The sequence below is a fragment of the Strigops habroptila genome, chromosome 19 (genome assembly GCF_004027225.2).
Source record: "Strigops habroptila isolate Jane chromosome 19, bStrHab1.2.pri, whole genome shotgun sequence".
In the NCBI taxonomy this organism is placed as follows: Eukaryota; Metazoa; Chordata; class Aves; order Psittaciformes; family Psittacidae; genus Strigops; species Strigops habroptila.
The window spans coordinates 5,637,824-5,650,248 of NC_044295.2; the positions used below are offsets into that span (position 1 = coordinate 5,637,824).

General features: G+C 65.2%; 4 protein-coding genes across 5 annotated transcripts; all 4 read left to right on the forward strand.

Moving 5' to 3' along the window:
* The first annotated feature begins 34 nt into the window (after positions 1-34).
* On the forward strand, positions 35-5,084 carry LSM12 (LSM12 homolog). Its single transcript, XM_030508730.1, has 5 exons — positions 35-234; positions 1,879-2,012; positions 3,673-3,782; positions 3,938-4,064; positions 4,177-5,084. Exons 1-5 carry the CDS (start codon positions 114-116, stop codon positions 4,267-4,269), a joined length of 585 nt encoding a protein of 194 aa, XP_030364590.1. The 5' UTR covers positions 35-113; the 3' UTR covers positions 4,270-5,084.
* Positions 5,085-5,344: 260 nt separating this feature from the next.
* Positions 5,345-7,493, forward strand: TMEM101 (transmembrane protein 101). 2 transcript variants are annotated; one of them, XM_030508731.1, is made up of 4 exons: positions 5,345-5,586; positions 5,991-6,171; positions 6,244-6,390; positions 6,968-7,493. In XM_030508731.1, exons 1-4 carry the CDS (start codon positions 5,450-5,452, stop codon positions 7,274-7,276), a joined length of 774 nt encoding a protein of 257 aa, XP_030364591.1. In that variant the 5' UTR covers positions 5,345-5,449; the 3' UTR covers positions 7,277-7,493. The 2 variants fall into 2 exon arrangements, with proteins under 2 accessions (XP_030364591.1, XP_030364592.1); XM_030508732.1 differs by having other exon boundaries at positions 5,393-6,171.
* Positions 7,494-7,778: 285 nt separating this feature from the next.
* Positions 7,779-10,042, forward strand: LOC115617795 (peptide YY-A-like). Its single transcript, XM_030508733.1, has 3 exons — positions 7,779-9,542; positions 9,664-9,729; positions 9,826-10,042. Exons 1-3 carry the CDS (start codon positions 9,355-9,357, stop codon positions 9,848-9,850), a joined length of 279 nt encoding a protein of 92 aa, XP_030364593.1. The 5' UTR covers positions 7,779-9,354; the 3' UTR covers positions 9,851-10,042.
* Positions 10,043-11,240: 1,198 nt separating this feature from the next.
* Positions 11,241-12,280, forward strand: LOC115617797 (pancreatic hormone-like). The gene is made up of 3 exons (XM_030508734.1): positions 11,241-11,419; positions 12,020-12,090; positions 12,197-12,280. The coding sequence occupies exons 1-2, from the start codon at positions 11,241-11,243 to the stop codon at positions 12,081-12,083; spliced, it is 243 nt and encodes an 80-aa protein (XP_030364594.1). The 3' UTR covers positions 12,084-12,090; positions 12,197-12,280.
* Positions 12,281-12,425: the final 145 nt, after the last annotated feature.

The following is a 12,425-nucleotide window of genomic DNA, read 5'->3' on the forward strand; positions in this document are numbered from 1 at the left end:
GCCAACCCTCCTCCGGCCGCGCGGCCCCGCCCCGCGGCGTGCGCGGTGACGTGTGCCGGCGGCCCCGCCCCGCCGCGCCTGGCCGAGGGGAGCCCGGTGCGGGCCGAGACAAGATGGCGGCGCCGGGCGAGTACTTCAGCGTGGGCAGCCAGGTGTCGTGCCGGACGTGCCAGGAGCAGCGCCTCCAGGGCGAGGTCGTCGCCTTCGACTACCCCAGCAAGATGCTGGCGCTCAGTATCCGCCCGCGAGCGGCCGCGGGCAGCGGGGGGGGCCCGGGGGGGAGCGGGGCCTGCGGGGGGGAACGGGGGTGAGGGGGGGCGGGCGGGGGGCGGTTCTCAGTGCGGTTATGGGGGAGCGGGGCGGGGCGCAGGGGGTGTGGGGCGGAGGCGCTCTGTGAGGGGGGGTTGGGGGGTGCAGTGAGAGCTGTGCGGGGCTGTGGGGGGGGGCAGTGGGGCGCTGGGTTAGGGAGGTTTGGGGGGGCAGTGGGGAGCCCTGTGGGGGGTTATGGGGGTGATAGAGTGAGGTTTGAGGGGGCTCGGGGGGGGGCAGTGGAGGGCTGTTGGTATGGTTGTGGGGGGGGGAATAGGGCGCTGGATAGGGAGGTTTGGGGGGGCTTGTGGGGAAAGCAGTGGAGCACCGTGTATAGGCAGGTTTGGGGGAGTCAGTGGGGGGCCCTGTATAGGGTTGGGGGGGGGAATGGGGCACTGTATAGGGAGGTTGGGGGGGGCAGTGGAGGGTCCTGGGGGAGGGCAGTGGGGCGCTGTGTAGGCAGGTTTGGGGGGGGCAGTGGTGGGGCTGGAGTGGGGTTATGGGGGTGTAGGCGCTCTATAAGGGAGGTTTGGGGGGCTGTGGTGAGCCCTGTGTATGGCTATGGGGGGGCAGTGGGGCACTGTATTGGTGGGGTTTTGGGGGGCAGTGAGGAGCCCGGTGTGCGATTATGGGGGGCTTGTGAGATGGTGTATAGGGGCGTTTGGGGGGGCTGGTGTGGGGTTCTTAGAGGGGGCAGTGGGGCACTGTATAGGTGGGGTTTGGGGTCCTGTGGGGAGCCCTGTAGTGGGGTTGTGGGGAAAGCAGTGGGGTGCTGGATAGGCAGGTTTGGGGGGGCAGTGGGGAGCCCTGTGTAGGGCTGTGGGGGAGATCTGGGGCGCCTTATAGGGAGGGAAAGAGGAGCCCTGTGCTGAGGTTGGGGGTTGTGTGTGTGGGGCGCCCCATAGCGAAGCTCTAATGCCTGTGATGGCATTAATGGAGGGGAGTGGGGTCCCCTATAGAGAGGCTGTGGGGCACCCTGTAGGCTCGTTTGGGGGGGAGCCCTTTGGTGGGGTTATGGGGGGCAGTGGGATGTGCTGTAGTGAGGCTTGGGGGTGGGGAGCCCCATGGGCTGGGCACTGTGTAGGAAGGGGGAGCCCTACAGGGGACAGGCCAGACCCCTGGGCAGTGGGGCGAGGCTGCCCCATGGATCCTCACTGGAGGGGCCAGTCTCTGCTCCCAAGGACCAAGGGATGGGCCAGGAGCAGCCGCTCCGGGGGGGGGTTGGCTGCAGCTGGGGGAGCTTTAAGGCCCCTTCCCTCCCATTCCATGGGCCTTCCCATGCTCCTTGGCTCCGAAGGCTGAGGTGCGCTCAGCAGCTTGGTGGTGCTTGTGCTCAGCACTCGGGGCTACATGGCTTTTTGGGGTGCTCTTCCGGGCATCCCAGGCTGGGATAACTCCTGTTGTAGCCAGGAAAGCTGAACCAGCATTGAATGGATCCCGGGGGGGGTTGGGGTCTCCCATTTGGCTGAGGAGGGACCCTGGGGCCCGGGTGCTCTCCTGGACCACTCCGCCTCTCAGCCTGCAGCTGTGTCCATCGGGATTTGTATTCCTTAACGTTCGCTCCCTCAGAATGCCCCTCATCCAGCGGGAAGCCCAACCACGCGGACATCCTGCTCGTCAACCTCCAGTATGTGTCAGAAGTGGAAATAATCAACGACCGCACGGAAACCCCCCCCCCCTTAGCTTCCCTCAATGTCAGCAAGGTGAGAGCTGCTCCCAGCGCCGGGAATGCCCTTTTCCTGCTGAGGATCGCGGTCTGGATCCTCCTGGATCCTGGGGCTTCACCAGCAGAGAGCAGGGAGGATGGAGCTGGAGCAGGGATCAGCACGTCACTTGGGTGCTCAGAGGAGGGGCCGCTCGGTGTGCAGGGAGCGGGCACAGCCGGGGCCGTGGCTCCGTGTCCATGTGGAGATCGGTGGCGGGCGGCGTTCCTCAGGGAGCGGTGTTGGGATCAATCCCGTTCACCATGTGTGTCAGTGGCACGGGCAGTGGCATCGAGCACCCTCGGGAGGTGGCGATGGGCTCTGGGGCCAGGCTGGGCGAGCTGCGCCCAGTCAGCTGCCTTTTGAGGAGCTGCTTCCCCCTTCCCGGAGGGGGATCCCTTCCCATTCCCAGCGGTGGCGTTGGGAAAGGGGAGGGTGCGGCCTGGCTCTGGGGTCTCAGTTGTCACCTCATCCCCTGGGATGGCAGGCGGGTCGGTGTCACCAGGCACCCCCTGGGCTCCTTCCCCATGGATTGGTGGGGTAGGATGTGGGAAAGCAGTGCCTGGAGGCAGGGGTGCAGCGAGGAGCGGGCTCTGCGCTGCTCCCATCCTCCCCTCTGCCCTGGGTGCGGAGCCGCCTGCGCTCGCTGGTGCTGCAGGGCCGGGATCCGGGCTCTGGAGCTGGGAATGGAGCTGTTGGCCCATGGGAATGCTCGTGGTGCTCCAGGGAGCGGGCAGAGTCCCAGGAGCTGCTCAGCCCTGCCTGGTCCTGTGCAGAGAGAACAGTGGGACCCACAGCTGGGACACAACAGGATCCATCCCTGGGGATCTGTGGAGGGGGCAGGAATGCCGCTGCTGCGGGAGGGGTGCTCGGTGCCCCTCACCACATGGGAATGATGCCTTCCCCATCATTCCATGGATGAGGATCTCTCATCCATGCTGCTGGCACACAAGGTCTCCTCACTGGCACTGGTGCCTTTGGGTGCTCACTGCAGGGGCTGAAGCCGTGGATCCTTGACTTGGGAATGCTGGAAGTTGGAGGCTTGGTGTGTCTGACGTGGAGGTGTTGGTGATGGATGGGGAGAGCACATCCCATTGCAGGGACAGACCTGATCCCGGGGTCCAGGAGCTGCTCCTCATCCTGCTCCTCTCCGGGTTCCCCATCTCCTCCTGGTGGCCTCTGGTCACCCAGCTCCTCCCAGGGCTGTTCCCACCACTGCTGGAGCATCCTGAGGCTTGGGAAAGCGGGAATGTTGAAGGATCATGTGGGGGACTTGGATGCAGTTTGGAAGCTGGATGTGATACCCAAATATTACACTTTGGGGTTTGGAACAGAAGAACTGCTCCGGGATGAAGCTGCTCGTACATTGACCCATTCATGGTCATTCCGGGCTCAGCTTCCCCATCCCGAGTAAGGAGCCAGCGGTGGGACGTGGTTTGGATTTAAAGGCAGGAATTACTTTGGGAAAGGTGCTGCTTGTGCATCCGGCCCTGGAGGCGCTTCATCCCTGTGCCTGGAGCAGGGGGATGCGGGAGGACCCCGACCCCAGAAGGAGCTGAGCCATGGCCTGGAATCCATGTGGATACGGGGGGGGTGCCCATGGGGGTACCCGTGTCCGTGGGTGATGCTCAGCACCCCTCTCCCACTGTGTCCCCCCCAGCTCGCCAACAAAGCGCGGACGGAGAAGGAGGAGAAGCTGAGCCAGGCCTATGCGATCAGCGCCGGCGTCTCCCTGGAGGGGCAGCAGCTCTTCCAGACCATCCACAAGACGTAAGTCCCCTCCTCAGGGCCTTGGAATTCCCTGTATCCCAGAGCAGCTCCCTTGGGCTGCCTGGGGCCAGGGGGTGGCTTGTGCAGGGGCCTGGGGGTGACACGGAGCCCGGAGCCCCCTCTGGTGTCCCTGATCCTCCTTCCCTTCCCCGCAGCATTAAAGACTGTAAATGGCAGGAGAAGAACATCGTCGTGATGGAGGAAGTTGTCATCGCCCCCCCCTACCAGGTGGAAAACTGCAAAGGCAAAGAGGGCAGCGCGCTGAGCCACGTACGCAAGATAGTGAGTATGGGGGGGGGCACATCGCCGGGACGGAGAGGGGGTGTCCCTGGGGGCCCCCCCTCCACCCCTCCACCCCTAACGCCCTCTTCCCATCCCTGTTTCCCCGCCGCAGGTGGAGAAGCACTTCCGAGACGTGGAGAGCCAGAAGGTGATGCAGCGTTCACAAGCACAGCAGCCACAGAAGGAGACCCCTCTGTCATCCTGAGACCCCCGGGACACCCGCTCGGCTCCGGTGGCCGTGGTGCCAATGGGGGGGGCGGACGGGGGGGGGGTCGATCCAACTTTGATTTCCCATTTTGTTTCCCGGGGGAGCTCATCCCATTCCCAGCCGTAGCCTTGAAGCCACCTGAGACAAGAGCAGCCTCCGGCCCCCCCTCACTAACAGCTCCTTCTCCCGCTGCCTTTTCCACCCTTTTCCTCCCAATATTCCCAATCCCCCCTTTGCTTTTCTAAAGGGGGGAGTCCCCCTTTTCCCTATACCCTCCCCCCGAAAGTGACGCCCCGGCCCCCCCAGACCAGCGCTGTCTGGTTTGAATCCAGTTTGCACAGGGCAGGGCTTGAATTCCCGGTGGGAATTCTTCCCTTTAAAGCTATATATGAAGATATATTAAACTGATCCCGAAATCTCTTTTCCCTCAGGATCATGGCAGAAGATCCCCCCCTCTGGGGGGGGTTCCCCTTTATTTTCCTTATTTTCCGTAATTTCCCCCCCCTTTTGTTTGTTTGGGTTTTGCCATGATTCCCGCCCCGTTTTGGGTTGATTTTGGGGTGTTTTGGTTCAATCCCCCCTTTCTCCCCCCCCAGTTCAAGCCCTGCCCGGGGACGAGTGAGGAATGAACAACAGAGAGTAAAAAAAAAAAAACAACAAAAAAACAACCAAAAAAAAAAAGAAAAAACAAAAAAAAAAAAGGAAAAAAAAAAAACGGAAAAAAACCAAAAAAAAAGGAAAATTTTTTAGTCTTGTTTAGAAGAAAAAAACGACCAAAACGGACAAAATAAAACCCGAACGTTTTTTAACCATCACCGTGTGTGGGGCGGGGCCTCGGCGGGGGGCGGGGCCTGGGGGGCGGGGCCTGTGCCCGCGGGGTGCAGGCGGCAGCTGGAGGGGGCGGGGCTTCCGCGGAGGGGCGGGTTCTAAGAAGGGGCGTGGCCCGAGAGGCGGGGTTTAACGGGGGTGGGGCATTCCTGGGGAGCACGACGAGGTTAGTATAGGGGCGTGGCCTGAGGAGGGCGTGGCTTCCCGCCGGGAGCGCGGTGAGGGCGGGGCTTCCACAGAGGGGCGTGGCCAGGGCGCGGGCCGGCCCCGCCGCGGCGGTGCGGGCCGCGCTGTTTCCGGGTCCCGGCGCGGGGTTTCCGGGTCCCGGGGCGGGGTTCCCGCGCGGGCCATGGCGCCGGTGCGCGGGTGGCGGCGGCGCGCGCTGCGGCTGCTGACGGCGGGAGGCGCGGTGCTGCTGACGCGGTTCCCGTTCTGGCACTGCTTCAGCGGGCTGCTGCTGTGCGCCGAGCGCGCCGACGGGCGGCGGTGCGGGGCGGGGGGCCGGGCACGGGGCTGTGCGGGCCTTGGAGGGGGTTGTGGGGGCTGTGAGGGGCTGGGGGACATGGGGCTTGGTGTAGGGCTGGGGGATGCTGGGGGAGCCTGAGGGAGGTGTGGGGCTGTGAGCGCCCTGTGAGAGCCTGGGGCTGGGGGATGCTGAGGGAGCTGTGGGGCTGGAGCGTGGTGTGGGGCTGTGAGGGTCTTATGGGGGACCGGGGCTGGTGTGGGGCTGTGGGAATGGACAGGCCTGAGGCAGCCGGGGGGCGCCTGTGCTGGGTGTGGGGCAGGCGAAGGGGCCCATGGGGTGTCTCAGGGCCGAGGGGCAGTTGGGGGTCTGGAGCCTGTCAATGGGGTGGCTGTGGGGTGATGGCTGGAGCTGTCGTGCCCCACAGGAAGCCGGACATCCCCATCCCGTACCTGTATGTGGACATGGGGGTGGCCGTGCTCTGCGCCAGCTTCATGTCCTTCGGGGTGAAGCGCCGCTGGTTCGCGCTCGGCGCCGCGCTGCAGCTCGCGGTGGCCACGTACGCGGCGCACGTCGGTGGCCACGGCCACTACGGGGACTGGTTAAAGGTGAGACCCCCCCCTGTCCTCCCCATGACCCCCCCAGCGCCCCGGCCCCGGGGTGACGGTGTCCCCGCGCAGGTCCGGATGTACTCCCGCACCATCGCCATCATCGGCGGGTTCCTCATCCTAGCCAGCGGCGCGGGGGAGCTGTACCGGCAGAAGCCGCGCAGCCGCTCGCTGCAGTCCACGGGGCAGGTCTTCCTCGGCATCTACCTCATTTGCCAGGTACGGGGGGGACGGGGGTCACGGGAGGGGGTGACAGCCCCATTCTGCCCCATAACACAGGGGTTGGGTCCTTTAGAGGTTTCCTTCCACTGGGGAGAAGCCTCAGGTGAGCACTGCCGGTGGCACCAGTGTCCAACCTCCCTTGAGCGCTGCCAGGGATGGGGGCAGCCCCGTTCCTGGGGCAGCTCAACCCGTTCCCAACCGTAGGCTTGAAACCACCCGAGACGAGCAATCTCCAGGTCCCCTGTCACTAACAGCTCCTTCTCCCACTGGATCTGACGTGAATCTCCCCTGTTTCAGTTTGAACCCATCACCCCTTGTCCTATCGCTCCAGTCCCTGATGAAGGTCCCTTCCCAGCATCCTTGTAGCCCCCTTCAGACACTGGAAGCTGCTCTGAGGTCTCTGCACAGCTTCTCTGCTCCAGCTGAACCGAGCGTGTCCCTGGCAGTGCTCAGGGCCAGCTTGGAGCAACCTGCTCTAGTGGAAGGTGTCCCTGCCCGTGGCAGGGGGTTGGAACTGGATGAGCTTTAAGGTCACCATCCCCTGCTCCCCGCCATGCTCTCGTCCCCCCCACAGGCCTACTCCCTGCAGCACAGCAAGGAGGACCGCTTGGCTTACCTGAACCACCTCCTGGGCGGGGAGCTCGCCCTCCAGCTCCTCTTCATCCTCTACGGGCTGCTGGCGCTGGCGTTCCTGTCGGGATGCTACGTGCGGGCGGCGGCGCAGGTCCTGGCCGTGCTGCTGCCTCCCGCCATCCTCCTCATCGACGGCAACCTCGGCTACTGGCACCATTCGCGCCGCGTCGAGTTCTGGAACCAGATGAAGCTCATCGGCCAGAACGTCGGCATCTTCGGCGCCGTCGTCATCTTGGCCACCGATGGCTGATGGGGGAGGGGGGAGTGTGGGGGGGGGCGGGTTTTAACCCATCACCCCCGTTCTTGGAGTTTATCCTATTTGTAAATACTTGATACCTGCCTATGGATGGGGTAGGCGCTGCCCTGGGGTGAGGGGGGACCCCAGGGGGGCGCTGGCCACTGTGTGGCTGGGCCCCCCCCCCCCTCCGGGGGTGTTTTTACTGATGAAACAAGAAGCTTTTATGTCGCCCTGGGGTTGTTCTGGCTGCTGGGGGGCGATGGGGGGGTCTGGGGGTGTGATTTGAGGGTCTGGAGGTATGATTTGGGGGTTTTGGGGCTACTTTGGGGGCAGCCATGTGCTGTGGGGAGCAGGCAGGGACGGGCACCCCCTCCCTTCAGTGGGGAAACTGGGGCAGGGGGAGAGTGGAGGGGTCCTGGGCTGGGTTCATGCTGCCTGTACCTGCCTGCCACAGGCTCAGCGAGTGCTTTATGGCAGAGAATGTTCCAGAATGGGGGGGGTTGGTATCACGTCGCCCCCGTCCTCGCTGTCCCCGTCCCCCCCGGCGCGGTGGAAAATCAAACAGGTCTGATAAGAACCTTCCTCCGGCGGGGGGGGCCCCAAAGTGCCTCCGGAACTGGGGCCATAAAGCGCAGGGAAGCGACAGGAGCCTGTTTGCTCTATGGGCCGGGGGGGCCCCCGGGGCTCCGCACCCCCCATCGACACCCCCCCCTTCGACCCCAGCCCCTACTCAGGGTGCGATCGGGGGGGTGCAGCCCCCCCTTGTGTCCCCTATGGGGGGGCACATGCGGACCCCGCCCCCCCGGGCTGAGCCATCCGGTGACCTTTGGAAGCAGCTGTTTGCTGTTCCCGGCAGGAATGGGGCAGGAAGCACTCGGCTATGGGGGGGGGGGGGGCACCGCACCCGGTCGCCCCCCCCCCCCGGCTTTGGGGCCATCTGTGCGGTGACACCGCGGGGCTGGTGCCAGGTCACTGCGGTGGGACATGGGGTTGGTGTGTGCCCCCCGGCTCGCAGCACAGGGACCAGCGTCCGTGTGTCCTGTCGTGTGCCATTGCCATGTGCCACGTGCCATGGTTGTGTGCGGCTGTGCCCGTGTGCCATGTGTGTGTGCTGTGCATGTCGTGCCTGACTGTCACATCCGTGTCTGTGTGCCGTGGTTGTGTCACATCCATGTGCCGATGCCATGTGTCACATGCCCTGTGTGCTCTGGCTGCACGTTACATCCGTGTCCGTGTGCCATGGTTGCATGTCACTGCTGTGCCCATGCCTGTGTGCCACGTGCCATGGCTGTGTGCTGCCGTGTCCCTTGGGCCATGCCCGCTCATCACATCCATGTCCATGTGCCATGTCCATGTGCCACATGCCATGTCTGTGTCCTGTATCCGTGTGCCATGCCTGTGTGCCACATGCCATGGTTGTGTGCTGCTGTGTCCCGTGTGCCATGTGCGCGTCCCATGCCTGTGTGCTGTGTCCATGTGCCATGGTTACATGCCACATCCGTGTCCCATGTTTGCATGCCATGGTTGTGGGTCACATCCACATCCATGTGCCGCTGTGCCCGCCTGTCACATCCATGTCCATGTGCCACATGCGGTGCCCATGGCCTCGCTGTGCCCCCGTGCCCTGTGCCTGTCCCCAGCCCCCGGGGCTCCCACTGTGGGGCTCAGCGGGGACACGGGGCTGTGACGTGTGCGGGGGGGTCCGGCCGTGCCCGTGGGTTGGTGTTGGGGGGGGGGAGGAGGCGGTGCCCCCCCTCGAGGCCATAAAATGGGGCCGGTGCAGGAGCCGCCGTGTCCCGGTGCTGTCACGTCCCACCACCGTGAGTGCAGGGACAGGGCTTGGGGGGCTGGTGACATGGGGGGTCCTTGGGGGGGTCCTTTGGGGCGGGAGACCCCCGTTGGGGACACTCGGGGGGGACTTGGGAGGGAGATGTTCTGTGGGACATGGGGGGGGATGTCACTTGGGGTGTGACATGGGGACAGGGTGACAGGGGTAGCTGCATGGGCTTCTGGGGGTGCTCTGGGTTGGGGGTGATGGGGAGATGGGGGTGATGCGGTGACGGGGGTACCAGTGTCCCGGTCCCTCGCAGATGGTGATGTCCCCGAGGCGGTGGCCCTGGCTGGGGGCCGTGGCGCTCTGTGTCCTGCTGGGCCTGGCCCCGCTGGTGGCCGCGTACCCCCCGAAGCCCCCGAGCCCCGGCGACGATGCGTCCCCCGAGGAGGTGGCCAAGTACTTCTCGGCCCTTCGGCACTACATCAACCTGGTGACAAGGCAGAGGTGAGCATCGGCACGTGTGAACACGTGTGTGAACACGCGTGTGCGAGGGCGTGGGCCCTTTCACACACCCGTGTGCCTTGCACGAGGACACGTGTGCTCATGAGGACCCTCGTGCCCGCAGGTATGGGAAACGTGCCGAGGCCTTGGTGTCAGGGCTGCTCCTGGGCACCAGCACTGGCAGATCATGGTGAGTGCCCCTGTGCCCTCCCCCAACACGCAGTGGGGCTGGGCGGGTCCTTTGGGGGTCTCATCCCCCCTTTTCTCACACCAGCGCTTCCCACAGGTACAATGATGACTCCATGTGGTGACCCCCCCTCACCCCCCAAATCCTCCCTGTGTCTCCCCCGGGGATCTGCCGCGGGGGGGGGGCCCGGGGAGCCCCCAGAGGCCGAACCGGGGGGTCCCGCTGCCGGGGGGCCCTGCCCTGACCCCGTCCTCCCCCTCCCGTTGTTGGGGGGGTCCCGCACTGCCCCGCAATGGCAATAAAGAGACGATCGTGAGCACGGGCTGAGCTGTGAGTGCGGGGGGGGGGGGGGATGGAGGGACGGAGGGGTGCAGGGGTGATGGAGGAAGGGATGGAGGAAGGGATGCAGGGGAGAATCCAGGGGTGGAGGGTACGGGATATAGGGATGCAGGAGAGGATGTGGGGGGTGGGTGAAGGGGTGCAGGGGAGGATGGAGGGAGGGATGGAGGGATGATGAAGGGGTGCAGGGGAGGGATGCGGGGGGGTGAAGAGGTGCAGAGGAGGGAGGGGTGGAAGGGAGGATGCAGGAGGGACGGAGGTGATGATGGAGGGACTGAGGGAGGGATGGAGGGGTGCAGCGGGGGTACAGGGGGTGCACTGGGTGTTGGGGGGCAGGGGTTACTTGGGTGCACTGGGGAGTGCCCGGGTAGTGGGTGCTGACACCCCCTGCGGGGTCTCTGTGGGGGCTGCAGCCATCAGGGGCTGTGTCAGGTCTGGGGGTCCCCAACCCCGAGCCCCCTGCCGGCCCATGGTCCTGGCTGCGGTGGGGGCTGCAGCTGACCCCCACCCGCCGCCTGCTGCAGCCCCTGTCCCCATGTCCCCATGTCCCCCCTCCCTCCATCCCACCCTCACCCAACATCACCCCTTCCCCTGCCCAGCCCCACACTGTGCTTTTGTCCACCCGTGGCGCCCAGATGCTCTGGGGACAGTCATCGGCCCCCCCGGTCCGTGTCCTCACCCCCCGGGACCCCCCCAGCTCAGGTCACACATTAACCAGGGCAGCGCAAGGGGCCCCGTGTCCCCGTCCCCCCCGGCCAAGTGGCCACCGGTGCCGCATATCAGGGTGACATCGGGGGGGGGGGCGCAGTGGGATATAAGGGACGGCTCCGCGGTGGCACCGCCGCACCGGGGAGCCCACGGCCACGGCCCCTTGTGTCAGCGCGTCCTCGTGCCACTGCTCGCGCAAGCAGGTGAGTGGGGCTGAGGCCTCATCCCGTGGGGTGAGAGGGGCGGGGGGGTGTGTGTGCATGCACGTGCTTGTGCAAGGCTGAGTGTGAGCACGTGGGGTGTGAAACGGGGTGTGCACACACGGGAGCACTTGAGGGTGGGCAGGGGGTGGGTGCTCTCTGTGCATGCTGTAAGCGTGCACACACATGTGCATGGCAGGTGTGTGCGCACACGTGTGCAGTGGGGGTGTGCTCACACACGTGCACACGCGTGTGCCGGGTGCAGCCATGGCTCCTTGCTGGCGCACGCTGCTGCTGCTGGCGTGTGCGCTGGTGCTGCTGGGCGGGGGTCCCGGCGCCGCCGGCCCCGCTCAACCCACCTACCCTGGGGACGACGCGACCCTCGAGGAGCTCGAGCGCTTCTACCAGGACCTGCAGCAGTACCTCAATGTGGTGACGCGGCACCGGTGAGCGACATGGCCCCATCACGACATGGCCCCATTGCGACATGGTCCCCATTGTGACCTGCCCCCCACTGTGATGTGCTCCCCACCCCGTTGAAACCTGCTCCCCATCTTGACCTGCTCCCTACTGGGACGTGCTCCCCATCGTGACGTGTTCCTATTGTGACCTGCCCCCCATTGTGACCTGCTCCCCATTGCGACGTGCTCCGCATTGAGACGTGTCCCCCATTGTGACCTGCCCCTCACTGTGATGTGCTCCCCATCCCCACTGCGATGTGTCCCCCATTGCAACATGCTCCTCATCATGACGTGTTCCCATTGTGATGTGCTCCTCATTGTGACCTGCCTCCAATTGTGATCTGCTCCCTACTGTGATCTGCTCCCTATCGCGATGCGCTCCCCACCATGACCTGCTCCCCATCGCGATGCACTCCCCATCATGACCCGCTCCCCATTGTGATGTGCTCCCCATCATGGCATGTTCCCATTGTGACGTGCTCCCCATTGCACTAGTCTCTCCATTGCACACTGCTCCCCATTGCACGTTGTTCCCTGTTACACGCTGCTCCCATGGCTGCTCCCTGGTAACGTGCTCCCCTGCAGGTATGGGAAGCGCTCCGGCGGTCGGGCGCTGTACGAGGAGCTCTTCGGCACCGCGGGGTGCTGAGCCTCAGGTGAGGAGGGGCCGGGGCTGGGTCACCCCCCCCAGTGCCGCCCGGGCATCACCCTGCGTGTGCCAGGGACACTGTGGGTGCTGGGTGCTGACCCCTCTCCTTGCAGGGACAGTGCGGGGCCAGCGAGTGAAGAGGAGCCTGGCAGGAACAGCACCCCCCAACAGTACCCGCAGCAGCACCCACCTACAGCACCCACCATCAGCACCCACCGACGGCACCCACCCACTGCATCCATCACCCCTGCACCATCCTGCCCCCCCCAGTAGTAAACCCCTTGCAGCCACCTCCTGCCTCTGCCTGCTTGGGAAGACGGGGAACTGGGGACACTGGGGACA